We start from the raw sequence: 18,976 nt of genomic DNA on the forward strand, positions 1-18,976 counted from the left end.
TAATCATCATTTTCCCTTTAGTTTTAATCTTATAAGCAAAACTGATTATACCAGTATAAACGCTATTTTGCTCCTGGTGAGAGCTTAAAAGAAATGGGCTGTTTTGCCCAAAGTTTTATTTTTTTTAAATGATTAAATTGAATGTGAAACGTGCAAAAGCCCTGGAATACAATTAAATGCGTTAGTAAGGAATTCATTTTATGAAGATAACTTGTTTTAAATAATGTCTGTCAAAAAAAATTCTGGCACCAAAAGAAATAGATCCAGATCTACTTGGTTGTCAAAGGGACAATCAAAAGATAAACTTTAAGACCTCGTAGACCATATTAAAAAGAAGAGACTGACAATAAGGTTTGACAGAGGGTAACAGGAAAAAAAAAATGTGATCTTTTAGCACAATGTGGTACTATTTGCCATTTTAAACTAGAACAGGTGTATAAGCTAATACTGACACAATGATGATTAACTATGAATTCTTAAGACTTGTGTTTAAATGTGACATTCTTAAAAAAGAAGAGAAAGAATTTTAAGAGTAGCAGTATATATGTCTGTGCTCCCTAAAAGTTGTACTTCATTTCTTTTCCATACACTGTGTGCTATTTGTGTTAACATGGAAGAGGATTCATTGTTTTTATTTTATTTTTTTAATTTTTTCTTTTTTATTAAGCTAGCATCTGCCCCAGTTGGTGTTCAAATAGCACTTGACTCTGCCTGTAATATCTGTATCTTTTCTCTAATCAGAGATACAGAGGTTGAGTATAAAATAAACCTGCTCAGATAGGACAATTAAGTGCACTGTACAATTTTCCCAGTTTACAGGTCTATACTTAAGGGAAAAGTTGCAAGAATGCTGAAAAAAAAAAATTGAACACAATCTCATTGATGAACATTTTAAAAAAAAAAAAACTAAAAAAAACCTTTGCCAGCCATTTACTTGACTAATGAGCTTACTTACTCGGACTCAACATTGCAAGCGCTGTGAATGGAAAACAGAATACACTTAACATAGAAATGAATGATTGCTTTCGCTTCTACAGTGCAAGGATTTTTTTGTACAAAACTTTTTTAAATATAAATGTTAAGAAAAAAATTTTTTTAAAAAACACTTCATTATGTTTAGGGGGGAACTGCATTTTAGGGTTCCATTGTCTTGGTGGTGTTACAAGACTTGTTATCCATTTAAAAATGGTAGTGGAAATTCTATGCCTTGGATACACACCGCTCTTCAGGTTGTAAAAAAACATACATTGGGGAAAGGTTTAAGATTATATAGTACTTAAATATAGGAAAATGCACACTCATGTTGATTCCTATGCTAAAACACATTTATGGTCTTTTTTCTGTATTTCTAGAATGGTATTTGAATTAAATGTTCATCTAGTGTTAGGCACTATAGTATTTATATTGAAGCTTGTATTTTTAACTGTTGCTTGTTCTCTTAAAAGGTATCAATGTACCTTTTTTGGTAGTGGAAAAAAAAAAAGACAGGCTGCCACAGTATATTTTTTTAATTTGGCAGGATAATATAGTGCAAATTATTTGTATGCTTCAAAAAACAAAAAGAGACAAACAAAAAAGTGTGACATTGTACAGATGAGAAGCCATATAATGGCGGTTTGGGGGAGCCTGCTAGAATGTCACACGGATGGCTGTCATAGGGGTTGTACATATCCTTTTTTGTTCCTTTTTCCTGCTGCCATACTGTATGCAGTACTGCAAGCTAATAACGTTGGTTTGTTATGTAGTGTGCTTTTTGTCCCTTTCCTTCTATCACCCTACATTCCAGCATCTTACCTTCATACGCAGTAAAAGAAAGAAAGAAAAAAAAAGGAAAAAAAAACAAAAACAATGTTTTGCAGTTTTTTTCATTGCCAAAAACTAAATGGTGCTTTATATTTAGATTGGAGAGAATTTCATATGCAAAGCATATTAAAGAGAAAGCCCGCTTTAGTCAATACTTTTTTGTAAATGGCAATGCAGAATATTTTGTTATTGGCCTTTTCTATTCCTGTAATGAAAGCTGTTTGTCGTAACTTGAAATTTTATCTTTTACTATGGGAGTCACTATTTATTATTGCTTACGTGCCCTGTTCAAAACAGAGGCACCTAATTTGATCTTTTATTTTTCTTTGTTTTTATTTTTTTTTATTTGGATGACCAAAGGTCATTACAACCTGGCTTTTTATTGTATTTGTTTCTGGTCTTTGTTAAGTTCTATTGGAAAAACCACTGTCTGTGTTTTTTTGGCAGTTGTCTGCATTAACCTGTTCATACACCCATTTTGTCCCTTTATTGAAAAAAATAAAAAAAATTAAAGTACACAACGTAAGCTTCTTGTGTCCTCATTTGACACACTCTGTAAATTACTTTCAAGAAAATAACAGGTTTTAAGAGAAGGCCAGTCAGTCTTTTTCAGGATTATTTCTATGGGCATTTTGATGCGTGTATTATACCCTAAGGTGTATATATACTCTACTCTATTAATATAGACATATCTCAAAACATGGAAATAGTTTTTAGATTTTATAGTTCTAGAATAATTTTCAAGAAATGGAAAGTGTTTTCAGTCTGATGTTAAAAACTTTCCCTTCATCTCTTAACGATAATCTATTCAGATATAAATGAAAAATTTACTGGTAATAGCATCTTAAACTTTTATTTCCTTTGGATTTTTTGCTGTTCTTGTTGTCTGAAAGTTCTTTTCTATTCTCCCTTCCCTGCCCTATCTTAGAACATAATGTAAAAAATCAGCTCTTTCGTTTCCATATGAGTCTTTCTTCATACCAAAAATAACCCCACCCTCCCCATAAAAATCCAGAAACAAAAGCATCAGGTTAACAGAGAGAGAGAGAGAAGTAACCAGTAGTTTAGCCAGATGTGGCAAGAATCTCTGGAATCAGCCACTGATTTCCTGAGATGGATGGTGGTTTGCCTTGTGCTTCTGAGGTCCTAGGGACCAGAGATGGGACAGATCTTTTAGGTGTTTTTATAGTGTGTTCCTGGCTGATAGCAAATGGCCAGGGGCGGGGGAGGGAATACCCTTCAGTGATCTTTTGCCCAACCAACAGATTTATGAAATGAAACATAGTCTTTGGAAAGCAGGTTAGGTCCCTTATAAAAACCCCTCCTTAGAAATCTGTGTTGTCAATTTTACAAATACTGCATGCTGCAGCATCTATTTGCTTTATTAAAACACATACTTCTGTGATACTGTCTCCCTGTTCCCAGTGTAGATGAATGGTTACAACGTTGTTCTTCTTTTTGTAAAAACCAAAACAAAAGCTGTTCTGTTGTCTTGTGGTAGCATTTTTGTTGCTTAGGTCTTATGCCCTGGTGCCTGTGAGGTGGCCTTTTCATGTAATGCCTTTTATCTGAGGCAAGAATAGTTTTATCCTTTTAAAATACACAGAAAGTAGGTATATTTTTTTAAAGCCAGTTTGGGTGGGAAGCAGGGAGTGAAGGCAGAGAGGAATCCCATACGAGAGGATTTGGGGCTGGGTATGGAGCTGGGATGAGATGGACGTATTTTGCAGGACTTGGTAATTGGCAGTGAACTGAGAGGCGATATTTGTGTTTTGAATTAGGTTACTTCACAACTGAATCCAGAATACTATGCAAGGTAGAAATATTCCCCAGGGCCATGCCAGTTTTAGATGTGGTGACTTCTGCTCCACCATATCAAATGTCCATAAAACTGATGTGTGTCCCCTATTACTCTTTTATTAGGAGCTATGAGTGCAGCTGTGCAGGTTTTGTATACAGTGTTCGTTTTAATTTTTCAGTATATGATGCTCTTAGCATAATTAGGTTTTGTATCCTGACAGACAGAATTAATGGTGGATACTGTATACTTACTTATATGTTCAAATTTCTTAAATGGGGAATGGGGAGGGGTGCAAGCATCTGGTGATAAATCACGGATTATGTTTGATTTACATGGTCCCGAAGTTAAATAAATTTACCGGGAGACACGTTCTTCAGGGTACTTAGTCTTCTGACTTATTGAAGCCCTCTCATAAAATCTTATTTCTGAAGCTGAGTGAACAATAGGAGCCTGAAAACCTAGGCAACAGGAATATAACTTAAAAATGGCACCTGTATCCGGAACCCCAAAATTAAAAATCTTAATGCAAAATAACAAAAAACATTTCCAACTGAGGATAAATTCATGATATTTTTTTTAAATGAGGAAATACGAAGGATATTAACGTTTTTCAGAATTCTCCAGTTTATGTGATACCCCTGATGTGTTGATGCAATGTCCTCTACATACGTGAACTCTTAACGCTTAAATGTTCCCTTCTATCTTCATTTGGAGAACAACTTAATAAACAGGAGGACAGCAAATACTACTTCTCACAGATTTTAACTTAGAAACCCTTCCAGTGCATGGACTACCTCTATCCTGAGACCGTTTCCCATCTTCTCTTTGTTTAGGACCTACAAAAGGACTGAAGCCAATACATTTTAAAGGTGGCTGAGAAGTGGGGTGAACACTTGGTTCTTCATTTGTACCAGCCTTGGCAGGAAGTGTGAAATAGTTGAATTTTTCCCAGGGCCTTCTGTGATAGAACTGTTTATTTAAATACCATTTTTGTATATGTAATGAGTACGTACTGTATATGTTCATAATGCTTGAAGTGAGAATTTGAAAGGAAGTGGCAGTGGGGGTCAGATATCATTTCATTTGGAGCAATAAGGAAATGAGGTGGTTTATTCGCAGACACTAAGTTTGTTAAAAGGTACTGGGATATTTCAGGCTTTCCTGAGAAGGAGTTGAGGAGCCTCAGGCCCCATCCTGTCCTGCTTTGAACACTTTACTCTCAGAGCATGAGGGAGGAAATACGGTGTTTTCTTTTTTTTTTTTTTAAACCTCTTTCGCCCTCTGTACGCACACACAAACATGATTTCTTATGACTGTGTTGTAGTCGTGTGTTCTTCATTATGATTCTGTTAATCCATTGTTCCCGGGCCTGGTGTGTTCAAGAATGTACCCATCCCATTCTCTTTTCTTTTTTCAGACAACTTCCCATTAAAAAAAAAAAAAAAAGAAAAGAAAGAAAGAAAAAGAAATGTGGGAGTTTTGCCAGTGTGAGGATGGGATTGGCAGTGTTCTTTAAACCTGCTTGGAAAAATGTTCTTTAAAAGACTGTTAACTTTTTAAAAAGGCATGAGGCACTTAGCAAATTTTCCTAAGTGTCTCCTAAGGCCCTGCAGCTTTCCCAATTAAGAATAAATGAACCCATGTTTAGAGAAATGGACATCAGGACACATAGCCAGAATTGGGATTATGTACATTTATTTCAGGGCTGCCATAGCTGCAAATGGTAGACATGGGTTGTTGGGTGTGCGCTTTTGCTTGCTGTCATCTTGTTATCCCATTAGCCCTCTGTTTCATTTAGTACAACACATGGCCAGTGAATCAGCCTTTAGGGGGATGGGTCTGTTTCTCTCTCTCTCTCTGTTTCCCAGTGTCATCTATGGTCATGGGATGCAATAATTCCTCCCTTTCAAACGGGAAAGGAGACCAGTTCAGTTCACGTGGGTCATTGTACTTAAGAACTGAAACTTGCCTGAACACAACTCCAATGGTTGATCCAAATACTGTTTTTTCTTTCTGTAAAGTGGCAAAGACTACTTAAAGGGAGCGGATATCAGGTCCTTGTGATTCAGCAGAAAAGGCAAATTAAACGATTTCCCCCAAGTCAATCCTCTAACGCAGCATCCACTCCCCCACCCCCAAACCCATAGGGGGTTGTGCTGTGCTTTTCAATAACGGTGAGCGGGGTACATGCCCAGGCTGTATTTTGTCTGTTAGGGTTTTCAGTACTGGTAGCAGGTCGGACAAAGGGGTTTGATGGGGTTATCAGCTAGAGGGGCCTCAACGACAGTGACAGGGCTGGACTGGGAACGGGGTTCCCCAGAACCCACCTGGACACAGGAGGCCCCTCAGTCCAGGTCTCCACTGCGCAGGGGGAATTCGGGAGAGCAGCTGAGCTCCAGACCCTGGGCCTCCTGCGGCGCCAAGTCGGGGAAGAGGAGGCCCCAGGCCCCTGCTTCGGGTCGCCATGGCAACGAGCCCTGGAATGCCACAGTGGTAGCCCTCTTCCTCGGCACCTCCGGACTCCCAGTTCTGCTGCTTCAAGTCAATGTACACAGCAAGGGAGGAACCCCGGAGGAAAATAACCACTCCCTTCTTCCCTTCACCATTGCCTTTCCCCCTTACCAAAAAGAAAAAAAGGAAAAGAAAACTGCATGTTTGAAAGAAACTACAGGCAGTTTTTGGTGCAATTTGGGAGCAACTATTTTGGGTTTCTGGTTTCCTCTTCAGAGATTTGTTCGCCTCTTGTAAATCGTTGGCTGCTTTGACGTTGAACTTGATGACATTTCATGTTTTCGTTGTGCTGCTTTTACATCAATTTTGAGTTTCTGTTTCTTTATAATTTTATTATTTTAAGGAAATGTCCCCCTGCCCCCCTCCCTCCCCTGTTCTCCTCAACCAAAGGACTGTTTCCTACTCAGTTTTCTCAGTCATAAGGGAAAGTGTTTCCTTCCAGGTGTGTCCCCAGTTTATTAGGACTATCATATGAGCGGGTAGCGGGTCTGGGTCCCTGGCGGGGGAAGGCAGGGAGGGAGGCATGGGAAAGGCACTCAGAGGTCAGAGATGTGGGGGGAGGGGACTGAGTTTGAAATCATGTTTAAGATGCCAGTGGCTCAACCTGTGGTGGATTTAAGTTATAGTTTTAAAAAGCTAGTTAGAGAACAGAAAATCACTGGGCCAAGTCACACCTGTACTTTTTTTTTCCCCTCCTCTGTCTCCAACCTCTTTCTAGGTTCTTCACACACCCCCATTCGGCGTAGTACCCAGAGAGCTCAAGATGTGTGGCAGTTTTCGGATGGAAGCTCGAGAGCCCTTAAGTTCTGAGAAAATTTGAAGCCCCCAGGGGCGGGGTGGACGCGAGCCGCCCAGTCGACATCTGCGTGGTCTGTCATCCTGCTAGTTTGTGATGTTTTCTGACAGTAGCCTCCAAGAAGCCGTTGTGCGAAGACAGAGTCCTGCAGAGTCCTTCCTGCCCGGGCCTGCAGTGCCATTTTATTTATATTTTTTAATAAAAAGTAAAAACAAAAAAACAGACCCACATTGGAACAGTGAATCAGTCCCATTACAGAGGGCCCCTGGACCATCGCTGTCCTGAGCGGCGTCCTGGCCCTTTTAAAAACCAGCCAACCTAATTACCCGTATTGTGGAAATGAGCATGAGACCCCCAACCCCTTGTTTCTATACATTCTATGTTGTCTTTTAAAAAGTGTGCTTAACATTGACACAATAAATGTTGGAGCTTTAGGTGGTGTTTGCTTGTTCTTTAATTATTAATGCTTATAAGACAATGCCGCTGCTTATGACTTTGTATTTCTGTACCCGTTTCCTGCAGACGTCCATTGGGTGGGTAGGAGGAACAGATTTGAGGAATGGGTAGGAGGTGTAGGAGGGGAAAGAGGTTACTGCTTATCAGATGGCATAAATTTTCAAGGAGAATCAAAATGCAAAACTTGAGAATAAATCATAGCAATATCATAATTAATGTAGTAGTAGTGTTGGTGTTTATTAATGCTGAAGTGTGGTTTTCCTAACTGTCTGACTTATAATTTGCATACCATTAAATAATGCATAATATGGCATGCTGAATTCTGTTTTTCAAATATATGCTTTTGGTGGCTACCAAGCAGGATTTGAATTTGTCTTTTAATTTAGCTCAAGAAAGATAACGTCACTGGGTTAGTGGTAAATCCCAAAGAAGGTGATAAATGTCAATAGTGGCTTATTAAATATTCTAATTTTAGGTTCCCAAACCTTTAGCAAATATATCTTAATACAGACAAACAAACACACATAAAACTTCTTTATTACTTACATTACTTGTATCAGGAAATTTGGGGCAGATTTTATACGGCAGGGGAGGGAACTGTGGGAGGAAGGAGGTTCACATCAGAACACACAGTTAGGATTGTGGCGTCCATTCCTCAGAAATTAGTGACACAAATAAATTAGGTCTACAAACAGGTGAATAAAATCCCTTCTGGTCCAGTTAATTTACAAAGAACTTTTCTCAATTCGGTGTTTTCTATTGCCTGGAGAACCAGAAGAGAACTAGAAACAATATAGCATATTAAAATAGGTTTATAAATAATAGAACTCAGACACCTGTGTATTATAGATTTACATATTGGCTGTGAACGTAAGTGGGGAAAATCTTACCCACTCACTACCCTCTGGCTAGATTACCTAGCCTAGCGAGAAGATAGCAAAATAATTGGCATCTGGATTCTTTCCTGCTTATTCATCATAAATAATGACTTCTTACAGTAGTGTACTGCCTTCTACTTTATACAGTGCTTTCATGAACATTATTTCATCTGACCATCATCAGGACAGATCTCACAACTTCCACTTTGTGGGTGAGGAGACTGAGGCTCACCAGGGTTAAGGGCTTGCCGCAGGCAAGGACGATGAGAGGGAGGGACGGAAGCCAGGTGTTCTGGTGTCTAGTCCAGAGCTGATTTCACTGAACTCTATAACTGATCAAAGAGAGTGTCTCCCTTTGTTAGCACACAAGCCATAAATGTTCATAAACGCACACACGTATGACACACACACACACACAGATCAAGGATGTCCATAGGTCAGGGCATGCAAAATTGTCCCTTCCTACCAATAGCCGTGGGCACTGCAGGAGGAGGTTGGAGCAAGGGTCCCTCCTTGCTGTCTTTTCCCAGTGTCTTTTCCACAAAAGATAAACAACCCTGATTGACTAGGTGGCCTGGATGAGTTTTTCCTCTCACCTAGGTGGGATGGGGCTTCCAGACAAGAGTTATTTCCTGGAGAAACACCCTCCCTGCCCCATGCTCTGCCTTTGTGTTGTTGAAACCTGAGACCAGTAGGGATTCTGTGACAGCATCCTCTCTGAATGTGCTGAGCTCCATGCTGATACTTCCAAAAAGTGACACCATTTCCAAAGGGAGACCCGACTGAGATAGAACAAACAATCAAGATTCTTTTGGACAACGTCAGCCTTGGTTGGTAACTGCACTTGGTGTTCACTACACTTTCATTTCTGGTCTACGTTTCTGCCTCTATCTCTTTTTTCTTCTTGGAGTCAGAAAGTAAATGGGTAATTATAAATTATTGGATAATTGTAAATAATTGGATCCGTTATAAATACATGGCTATCTCTAGAAGTGGGATTTTTGTTTTTTTGAGGGGGTGGGGGAGGAGAGAGGGCGTGGGTAAGGGATATCTTTTCTTCCTCCCCCTTTTGGGGAAAGAAAAAGACGTCTCATTAAAAAAAAAAGAAAAGACCATCTCTTTCTACCATATCTTTTTCAGTTGGAAGAGAATAAAAGTTCATTTATGAAATTCATTATGAAATGATGGTGTTGTGCTAGGGCTAGAACTTTTGAAAAATCCACACAGGATTGATGATTTGGGAAGACATCTCCCTGTGCGATATGTCAAGGTCGTGGCTATCCGTGAATGGTGGAAGCCGAAGAAGGGACTGAAAAATCTGACTGGAGTCCTCACTGTGCCCTCTCCTGAGAGTGAAACTTCAAATTGCAGAGAGATTAATTGGTTGCCCAGCATGTACTGAGCATGGATTAGAGGACACAGTCTCGGGTGTTCGGGAGGGTGGGGACCAGACATGGGACATTGTTCTTACCCTCCCAAGCCTGGTCTATGAACATTAATTTTGTGGTCTGTCCAGATTGTCACACTAAACAAAAAAGTCTAGTTAGACTTCTGAATCCATGATGGCAGAGACTTAGCAGCTCCTGCAAAAACTGGTGGTAGTTTAAAGAAAAATTTAGGCAAGGCAAGCAAACTTGGATTCTACTGAGGTCTAACCGAGTGCCCCAAACCTTGGCAGAATGTTTCCCTGGTATTTTTGCTTGGAGTTTTCAACAACTTTCGTATTAGAGTCAAGCCTTGCAAAACGTGAAGAATATCTTTCAAGTATTGTGTGCACTGACACGATTTTCCTTTTTTTGAGGGCTAGTTGAGATTAATGTTGAAGAAGATGATTATCAATATTAACATGTTTCCCTTCTACAGTAATGTTTATTTCTATCAAGAATTCTATCAAGAATCAGTGTCTCCAGGAAGTGGTGGTAGAGAGCATCAGAATTGAAGTATTTTGAGGACACCTGGGTGGCTCGGTTGGTTGAGCTCTTACCTCAGCTTGGGTCGTGGTCCCAGGGCCCTGGGATAGAGTTCTGTGTCGGGCTCCTTGCTCAGTGGGGAGCCTGCTTCTCGCTCTGCCTGCCGCTCCCCCTGCTTGTGCTCTCTTTCTCTCTGTCAAATAAATGGATAAAATCTTAAAAAAAAAAGAATTGAAGTATTTTGTAGGCTGTTGTTTCTCTTCTTCCATGCCATATAGCTTTGGCTTCTTTTGGGATATAGCATGAGGAAACAGATTCGAGGAATTTACATACTGGCTGTGAAGTCAATATGAAGTTGAATTGGAATTTCAGAAACAACGAATGTTGCAAGCACACCTTCCTTCTTCAAGGATTCATTCTGTCTGAGTTCTTAACCAACAGGGAAACAATAATGCTATTTCTTTTCTCTGAGTCTCTAGCAGAGACAGTACTCCTCAGTTTGCACTCCCCCAGGGTTACATTAAGACAAAGTACTTCACACTTCCAGCAAAATCCAGAAACGTAATCGTTTTCCTTCCTATCTTAGTGTAATTAAGATACCTTCTTGTTAAATCACATTACTTTTCCCCCTGGCTTTATATTTTTAAGAATGCTCCCAGAAAATACCTAAGGCTTATAGAACACTTTTATAGATATGATAGAATCAACTTTCCTAGAGATTCTAGAAAGGTGGGCCAAGAACCGACTATAGCAGAAAGGAACCACAGCAATCATCCATTTTACAGATCGGGGCAGCAGAGTCCCAAAGATTAAGCAAAGGATCTAAGGTCACACAGCTTGGGGAAAAAAAAAAAAAGTGAGAGCCAAGCTCGAAATCACACAGTTAGTGGTTGAGTCAGAATTGGAACTCAAGTCTCCAGCTCCCGTGCAAAGGAATTCAAGCGGCAAATCTCTCCCTTGTGACCTACTAAATTCAGAAGCAAGAGCGGCAGAAAAGTGTGCATTACGGAAGGTTTTAAGAATAAAATCAAAAGCTTGTTGTGGTGCCAGTCCTGGTGGGGAGCATGTGAGCATGTCCCATATTTCAAGGGTTTCTAAGCAGCATCCCGATGGCAGAGAACATTTAGGTCACTACCTGAAAGCATTCCTCCTTTAATTCACCCCTCCAATGGTAGAAATAAACTTAGGGACCCAGAATTGCTGCGAGACAGCTTTTAAAGTTAAAAGGGCATAAAAAAGAGCTACTCATCAAACCAAATTCATCTCGAATGACTTAAATAGATTCCACAATCTGTTCCATTCTCTAGACAGAATTTAAGAGAAACACCCACTTAATTTGAATTTCAAGGCCGCATCACATCCTGTTAGAGAATCCAAATAGCCAATAGCATGACCTGAATCTTGTTACTGGGGATATTTAATTTTGAGTTCAAAGGTGGTGTAACAGCAACGAACGGCAGGGAGGATCGACTGAACGGGTATACAACTCTGTGTGGTGAGGATTATTTGCCTTCACATGCTAGTTAGGCCACGCGTTCTTTTCTGTGCAAGATGAAATCCTACCCACTTGCCCCTTCCTTCGATCAGGGGTTCCTGCCTCTGTTCAGAGATGTACAAATCCCGCCTCACCCTTTATTAGATCTGCTGCCTTCAGCTCTTCTGCCGCCATTTCTTTTCTCGCCAGCCATCCTTTGATTCACATTCCCTTCTTTGAATGGACAGGGGTTGACTCCGAATGTCCCCGGGCCTGATGGGGCTGCAGTTGTGGGCAGCAACAAAGTCATCCCTGAAATAGGAGCGGGACAGCGGGACGTCTCACAGAGCTACAGCCAATCAAATATTCCTGTTGAAGATGGTCTGAGAGGAACTAATTTGCCTGATTTTTTCCCCCCTGGCGATATAGTCCCTTGAATTTCCCGAACTGGCACTGCCTACCAGCAACTTCTGCTGACATCGGGGTCCCTTCCGCTCCTCTCTCCGGGTTGACTTGTCCTCTCTCCTCAGACACAGAGAAAGCCTGCTGAAAGGAACGCGGAGATCACCTTCCTACGGGCTCTGAGGTTTGCAGAGTTGCTCACACCCCTGTTTCCGAGTGCCCGGGTGCTCACCTGTTGCTTGCCTCACCACGCGAAGGGGAAAAACCAAAATGCAAATCCTCCTCCTCAGAAATTCACTCAAAGCTCAGAACTCTGAACACAAGAGATTTCCCTTTAAAGCGGTCCCCTTTGCGTGGATTTGCCTGTAGCCTCTAACGCCTTATTTGTGGAGTTCTTTTTATTTTTCAGGTCCTTTGGGATGATGTACCGTGGATGGACTCCTGGGCGTTATGGTCCAGGCCAGCGAATGGTGCCAATCTCTGAGTCAGCATCTCTGGGCGGTGATCCTGGCTTTATCGTTGCCATGCTCACCCACCTGGTGTCCCCTCTCTCTGCACTTGACCTTATACGGGGCCCATTCCTCCCTCTAAAAAAAGGAAGGGCACTCCCTGCTTTCTGCCTCCTACGACCCAGCGGGGCACAACAGTCACAGTTCTATGAGCCACCCGTATGCTCCGGACTCTGGGTAGGGGTGGGGATGATGACATCCAGTCTTGATGACTATAGGCAAGTGGGGTTGGGGTCCATCTCAAAGGGGGGCTTTTCTTTGTTTTTAGTTAGTAAACCCATTTTCTTTATAACTTTATGGCACAGAAAAAAAAAAGCTGTAGCGATTTTTGTTTGGGATCTAAAGCTGTCATCACATTTTTGAAATGGTTACATGTGCAGTGCTCAGGGTGCATTTTATCACTTTGGTACACCTGAAGGTTGGTGGTTCCTCTCTGCAACTTGCGCTGCTGGTGGGTGGCCCTGGAGGGCCTTGTGCACCTCCCTGAAGGTGGCAAAGCACCACACATCTGCTGCCTGAAGACCGAGAGCCAGGACAGGTCTGAAATGTGATCGCTATTGAACACCGAACCCTTTTCAGCTGGCCAACTGCCTGGAGTTTGGTAAAAAGCAAAATATAGGTTAAAATAAAAACAATAAAATTAGCCAATGCTTATCCAGAATTTACTATGTTCTGGGCATAGGGATGAGTTTTCCGTGCATGTTCTTATTTCTTCTTCATAACCATCTTATGGGGGTAGTTACTGTCATTATTCCATTTTACCAAAGCCAAGAGAGACCGCGGGACATATCCAAGGTTAAACTCCTGGCACTGCCATGATATGACTCCAGAATCCTCACTCTTAACCTCTACGTATTTAGACTTCCAGGTTCTGTCTCATTGTAGAATTTTGTCATCATATGTAATGCCGCCGTGGAGGATCCCCTATGAAAAACAGTGACAACAGTGCAGGGCTAATTAAACTGATTAGAAAGCATACTCATAGTGGTGTTGCCTTCAGGGTTCTGGTCTTGTTAACCACCGACTAAGGTTGGTGTCAGTATTTCTCACAGCGCTTGCATTTCTGTCTGTCCTTGGCGCTGGGAGGACCAGTTTGATTCTGTGAACCATACCTGAGAAATTCACTCATGCATCTTCTCCATCCGCAGTAAGGCTCATTCGTTTGTTCAATCAACAAATATTTATTAGGTCCCTGCTATATGCAACCTACTGAGCTAAGTGCTGGGGAAAAGAGGCAAAGAGGTAAAGGGCACAGTTACTGCCCGTCAGAAATTGCCGCCAGTTGAGAACGAAATTAATTAGAATCCTACTGAAAAACTAGTTAAGTTGACAGTGGTGAGAACAGTGGGCCTTTTTAAATGCTAATATATGATTCACTTTGCCAAAGTAGACAACAGGCCAGGGGCTTCAGCACTTCCAAATGAATGGGAATGTTATTCTTTATACCTTATGAGTAGGACATAGTTAAAAGTTATTTTTCAAATGACGGGGATGAGTATACACTGATGTTTCCTCGTGTAGCTGGTCCAGTCCTTCTGGTAAATAATAACAGCAGGGGCGCCTGGGTGGCTCAATTGGTTAAGCGACTGCCTTCGGCTCAGGTCATGATCCTGGAGTTCGGGGATCGAGTCCCGCATCTGGCTCCCTGCTCAGCAGGGAGTCTGCTTCTCCCCCTGACCCTCCCCTCTCTCACCCTCTCTCTCTCTCTCTCTCTCATTCTCTCTCTCAAATAAATAAATAAAATCTTAAAAAAATAATAACAGCAGGTAATTTAGAAGGAGAGTAGCTATAGAAACACAGTTTCTTGTCCTGTGGATGGAAGATAAGTGTTACTATATCCTGTATATCCTGTGTGTATATCTTATATAAAGGATAAATCTATGTATTTCCACTCTCTGGGCTGACCTGTCACTGGTTACCTGCTGCTAATTCATTCTAAATGAAACATGACAAAGAATTCTTTACTTCTCCTATGTGCAGTCCTGTGATCTCTTTCAGAACATCAGCATAAGCCAAATTCGTTTTCCCCCCCTACAGCGTACAAGGTGGTGTTCTAGGCACTCTGGGCAACTATCAAGAAGTTTAAGACTCAAGCCCTGTCCTCAAAGGGAATATAGTCAGTCCCATTAAGAGGGCAAAATTATAAGCATAAAAGCAGGTCATTAACAATGAAAGGGTGCAATAGGATTAATTCAGAAGTGAGAGATACAAACTATAGGAATCTGAAGGAAGAGGATTTCTCTGGGGCCCACAAAGATGCTGGGCTTTTAGTTGGTCATCAAAGGCAGGCTAGAATTTGGACCATAAAGAGAAAGGATGAGGGCAAACCAGTTCAAGGCAGTCCTGTGGTGTGTGGAGGGCAGGGGCTAGATCACTGTGGCAGGAAAAGGTTTATTTATGGATATAATGGAAGGTAAACTTAGAAACTAATTTGGAACCAATTATGGAGGCTCTTTAATGATAGGTGATGGGGCCTGTACCATAGTCAATAAAAAGTTTTTCAAAATCGTGTCCATAGAAAAGATTTTAGGAAGAGTATAGCAGAGTATGGAATGGATTGAAGGGGAACTCAAAGGTGACCAAGAGACCAACAGGAGGCTGGTCCTTGAACCTTCAAGGTTCAAGGTTGCCAATTTCCTGGAGGGAGGACTCTGCCATGAGTATAGTATTTGGGTCAAGCTATGTAGTCATCTTCACTGCATGCAAGCACGCAAGGATGCCATTATTTGATGGTATATCTAAATTCCCCATTTACCCTGGTCTAGATCCATCCCAGAATGCCTATGGAGAGCTGACAAAAGATCTTCCTTATGTGACGGTTGTTAGAAGCCCACACAATGAAGACCCTAAAGATAAAGACCTTGAGGCCCAAACCACTCAGTTTCCTAGAGATGAACTCTTTTTACAGTAGGAAGGGAAAACATCTCATCTCATCAGGCATTTAACACTTTAGCAGAAAGTCTCAAGCACAATGATAAAGTTAAGTGGAAAATGAACAGAAAACTATAAGAGTTTTGTAGTTCAGTGGGCTCCAGGGATTTCCTTTATTTGAGGGGGAAAGATTAAAGATTTTTTTTTTTATTATTTTGACTATTTGTAAAAGTTGAATTATGTTGCTTTTTTCTTTGCAATATGCTTGTTGATACATGCCAGGTACTGCAATAATACGATTTTATTGTCATTTGGCCACAGCACTAGATGAATTTCATAATGAAGGCATGAAGTGAAAGTAAGCAAGCATGTTTACGCAGAATCAGAGAAATGTTCTCTGCACCAAAGTGAGGCTGAGCAGGCTAGGGCTTTACTCTCTTGGAGCTTAAATTTCAAAAAAAAGAGACCTTTGTATTATTGTATGGCAGTCATATGATCTGGTATCCTTCCACACCTCCCTTCCCCCTGGCTACCATTCTGTTCTCCCTGGAAGCACGATTGGTCTATGACTGTCCAGGGTCATAAATCAGGACATTTAAGGCACACAAAGAATTCGTTTTTGACACTGGGTTGCAAACTCTCCATTTTACTCTTGAGTTTCCCCTCGAACCTCCTCCTCCTCACCCCTGTGACCTGTCCATAGCCACAAGCCCCAGTGCTGGCGCCAGTTCTCAGGAGGATTGTCAAAGATGTAAATACAAGCTAAATATCAGGCATGAGTGAGTGGCTGGGAGCCGCCCCAAGGGGTTCAGCACACGTGGAAACATTCCCCTGAGGTGCGAAAACACTTTGACATGACGGGTATGGCTCGTATTTCCCTCCCACCGAAATAAAGTATAACTGAAAAAGTTAAATATTCCCTATAGACCTTGACGTGGGACAGGGAGGGAAAAAAAGGTCTCTGGGAGATGAATTCTGTGGAGAAGACAAAGCTCCCTTCTCTAGCTACGCTCCCCCTCTTCTATGGCTCAATTCACACTTCAGCAGATAATCACTGAAAGTCACAGAAAGAAGCCCCCTCCTCATCTGCAATTTTGCTTTCCTCAGTTTCAGGTGCCCATTGGCAACCACGGTCACTAAGCGGGTGCTCCTTCTCACTCACGGTGGAAAGCGCCATAGCAGCCAGCGCTACGTCAGGACGACGCCTGCGCCATTCCCCGGCGTCACTCCCCTGCGTCATTCACTGACGTCATCTCATCATGCCGACATTTTGCCATCTCACATCCTCCGAAGAAGAAGGGTGAGTACGGTACGTAAGAGATTTTCAAATAGACCGTGTTCACATAACTTTAATACAGTGCAGGCATACCTCGGAGATACTGCGGTTTGGTTCCAGAGCACTGCGGTAAAGCGAATATCGCCATACGGCGGGTTAAATGAATTTTTTTTTGTTTTCTCGTGCATATATAAGTTATGTTCACACTATGCAGTCTATTAAGTGTGCAGTAGTGTGATGTCTAAAAAAGTTCATAGCTTAAGTAAAAAATACTTTATCGCTAAACAATGCTAACCGTCATCTGAGCTTTTGGGGAGTCATCATCGCTGGTCACAGATCACCATAGCAAATGATAATGGAAAAGTTTGAAATGTTGTGAGATTACTAAAATGTGACATAGGCATGAAGTGAGCAAATGCTGTTGGAAAAATGGCACTGATAGACTTGCTCCGCGCCGGGTTACCACAGACCTTCCATTTGTAAAAAACAAGTATCTGTGAAGTGCAATAAAGCAAAGCACAGTAAAACGAGGTATGCCTGTATATTTTTATAATTATTTTATTTTATTATTAGTTTTTGTTGTTAATGTCTTACTGTGCCTAATTTATAAATTAGACTTTACTGCAGGTATGTATGTATAGAAAAAGACCATAGTATAATAGGGTTTGGTACTAACTGTGGTTTCAGGCATCCACTAGGGGTCTTGGAATGTATCCTCCATGGATAAGGGGGTCTACTGTATACTTAGTTAGGAAATGCAAGTGTCCATATAATATATTTAAATGTTTAATGTAGTAGTTGTAATGCAGGTGTTTAATGTAATAGTTTCACATAATCATTCTTTTCATTTTTCCCACGAGTCAGAAGTATGGTGTATGTATAGGAAGGCTGTATATATGCACAGTTACACTTCTAATTTCTTATGTATACACCTATTTATAACATATGCATATTCATGTCTTGTGTATGCTACCAGTATGCACACAGCCAGACAGGAAAACATGCCTCATCTATGACTGTGTTGATCTCAAGGACATTATTGGGCTTTGATCTTTGATATTCAGCACCCCCTGGTTTCTAGAATCTTATCTTCAGAAACTGTATTCACTCTGACCCCTCACTCTTCTTCTCCAGGCGTTAAAGGTAAAGGCTACAAAACTGGACTAGAGAAGGTTCGTTTATCCTCTCCTGGCCTAAGGAGTCATTGTGTCTGCAGAACAGATGTGGGATGGGCAGGAGTGGAGTAAACCTATCCCCTCTCCTACTGGAAATCACATTTAATTCTGACCCAGGGGGCCTCTGTGTTGCAAATGGAGAGGTAATTAAGCCTCCAGACTCTGAGCCTTTTGGGGTGAGAGGGCTTAGTTTTTCATATATACATCCAGTATATTTTTGAAGAGCAGAGGGTGGAGGCCAGAGAGGCAAGCCTTGAAGAGAATGGAAACAAGATGACAGGTGTTGGGCGTATTGCTGTTAGGTGGCATGGATAAATAGAACACATATTTAAAGATTAATTCCAGTTTTAAAAAGCTGAAAGAATTGTACCAGCATTCTTGGTAGTGTGACAGAGGAATGGGGCCACCACCTTGCCAGTGAGTGCTTATGGGAAGGAAAGGGGGCTGGAGTGCCCCTTCTGCTGCCATTATTATTATTATTATTAAAAAAATTATGATTGAAGTGGAAAAGTTCCACCTGCAGAGACCTGGAGTGAGAGCTCGAAGGACAGGAGCCCTCCGCTGGTAACGACACCTGGTTGTTAACCAGCACAGCCAAGGACTGAGCCCAGTGACCTAGAGGGAGATGGCTGAGGTAACCAATCCCCAGGAGTGGTCCTCCAAGGAGTGTGTTGGTCCCATTTCAGCCACTGCCAGCTAGGAACATTCCACCTGCTGCTGTTCTGTGTTGATTTAGACCATGCCTCCTGGGTGTGTGGCTGCAGTAGAGCTTGGAAAATCTGAAGCAAGCAAAAGGACTTGGGATTTCCATTTAGGAATGTTGACACCTTCCCCTAGTCAAGGGACATGGAGTGTGTGTGTGTGTGTGTGTGTGCGCGCGCGCGCGTGTGTGTGTGTGTGTGCCTGTGTTTGACTTGTGTAGAGGGTAGGGTCAGTCCTTTCTCTACCACCCCACTGTGTTAGGGCTGGTGAAGTGGAAGGTGCTGTTGTACACTGCTCCCCCTCCCCTTCCACCACCCTCTTTTGGAACCAAGCTGAGAGAACTCTTTAGCATGGGCACCCTTGGTTTTTTTTTTTTTTTTTTTTTTTTGATGGGCCAAGCTTACAGTTTTCA

At 41.6% G+C, this 18,976-nt stretch overlaps 1 protein-coding gene and 1 long non-coding RNA gene across 10 annotated transcripts in view; one reads left to right on the top strand and one right to left on the bottom strand.

The window, feature by feature from the left end:
- The window catches only part of BCL11A (BCL11 transcription factor A), a 100,618-nt gene extending 93,273 nt beyond the window's left edge, over window positions 1–7,345 (top strand). For 6 of the 9 annotated variants that reach the window (XM_028089686.2, XM_028089683.2, XM_028089687.2 and 3 more), the window contains one exon: window positions 6,834–7,345. In XM_028089686.2, coding sequence (XP_027945487.1) covers window positions 6,834–6,925 — 92 coding nt within the window. In that variant the 3' untranslated portion in view covers window positions 6,926–7,345. The remainder of the gene's footprint in view (window positions 1–6,833) is intronic. The other 3 variants (XM_028089681.2, XM_028089684.2, XM_028089682.2) reach the window with 1 other exon arrangement.
- Window positions 7,346–7,912: 567 nt separating this feature from the next.
- LOC148163546 (uncharacterized) lies at window positions 7,913–12,323 on the bottom strand. Its single transcript, XR_015768953.1, has 4 exons — window positions 12,091–12,323; window positions 11,785–11,941; window positions 10,230–10,348; window positions 7,913–7,964 (listed from the first exon to the last, which is right to left on the bottom strand). It is a non-coding gene; the product is annotated as an uncharacterized LOC148163546 (long non-coding RNA).
- Window positions 12,324–18,976: the final 6,653 nt, after the last annotated feature.

Source organism: Eumetopias jubatus, unplaced genomic scaffold (assembly GCF_037043125.1).
Source record: "Eumetopias jubatus isolate StellerSeaLion01/CBP00866 unplaced genomic scaffold, mEumJub1_p1.0 scaffold_9, whole genome shotgun sequence".
NCBI lineage: Eukaryota > Metazoa > Chordata > Mammalia > Carnivora > Otariidae > Eumetopias > Eumetopias jubatus.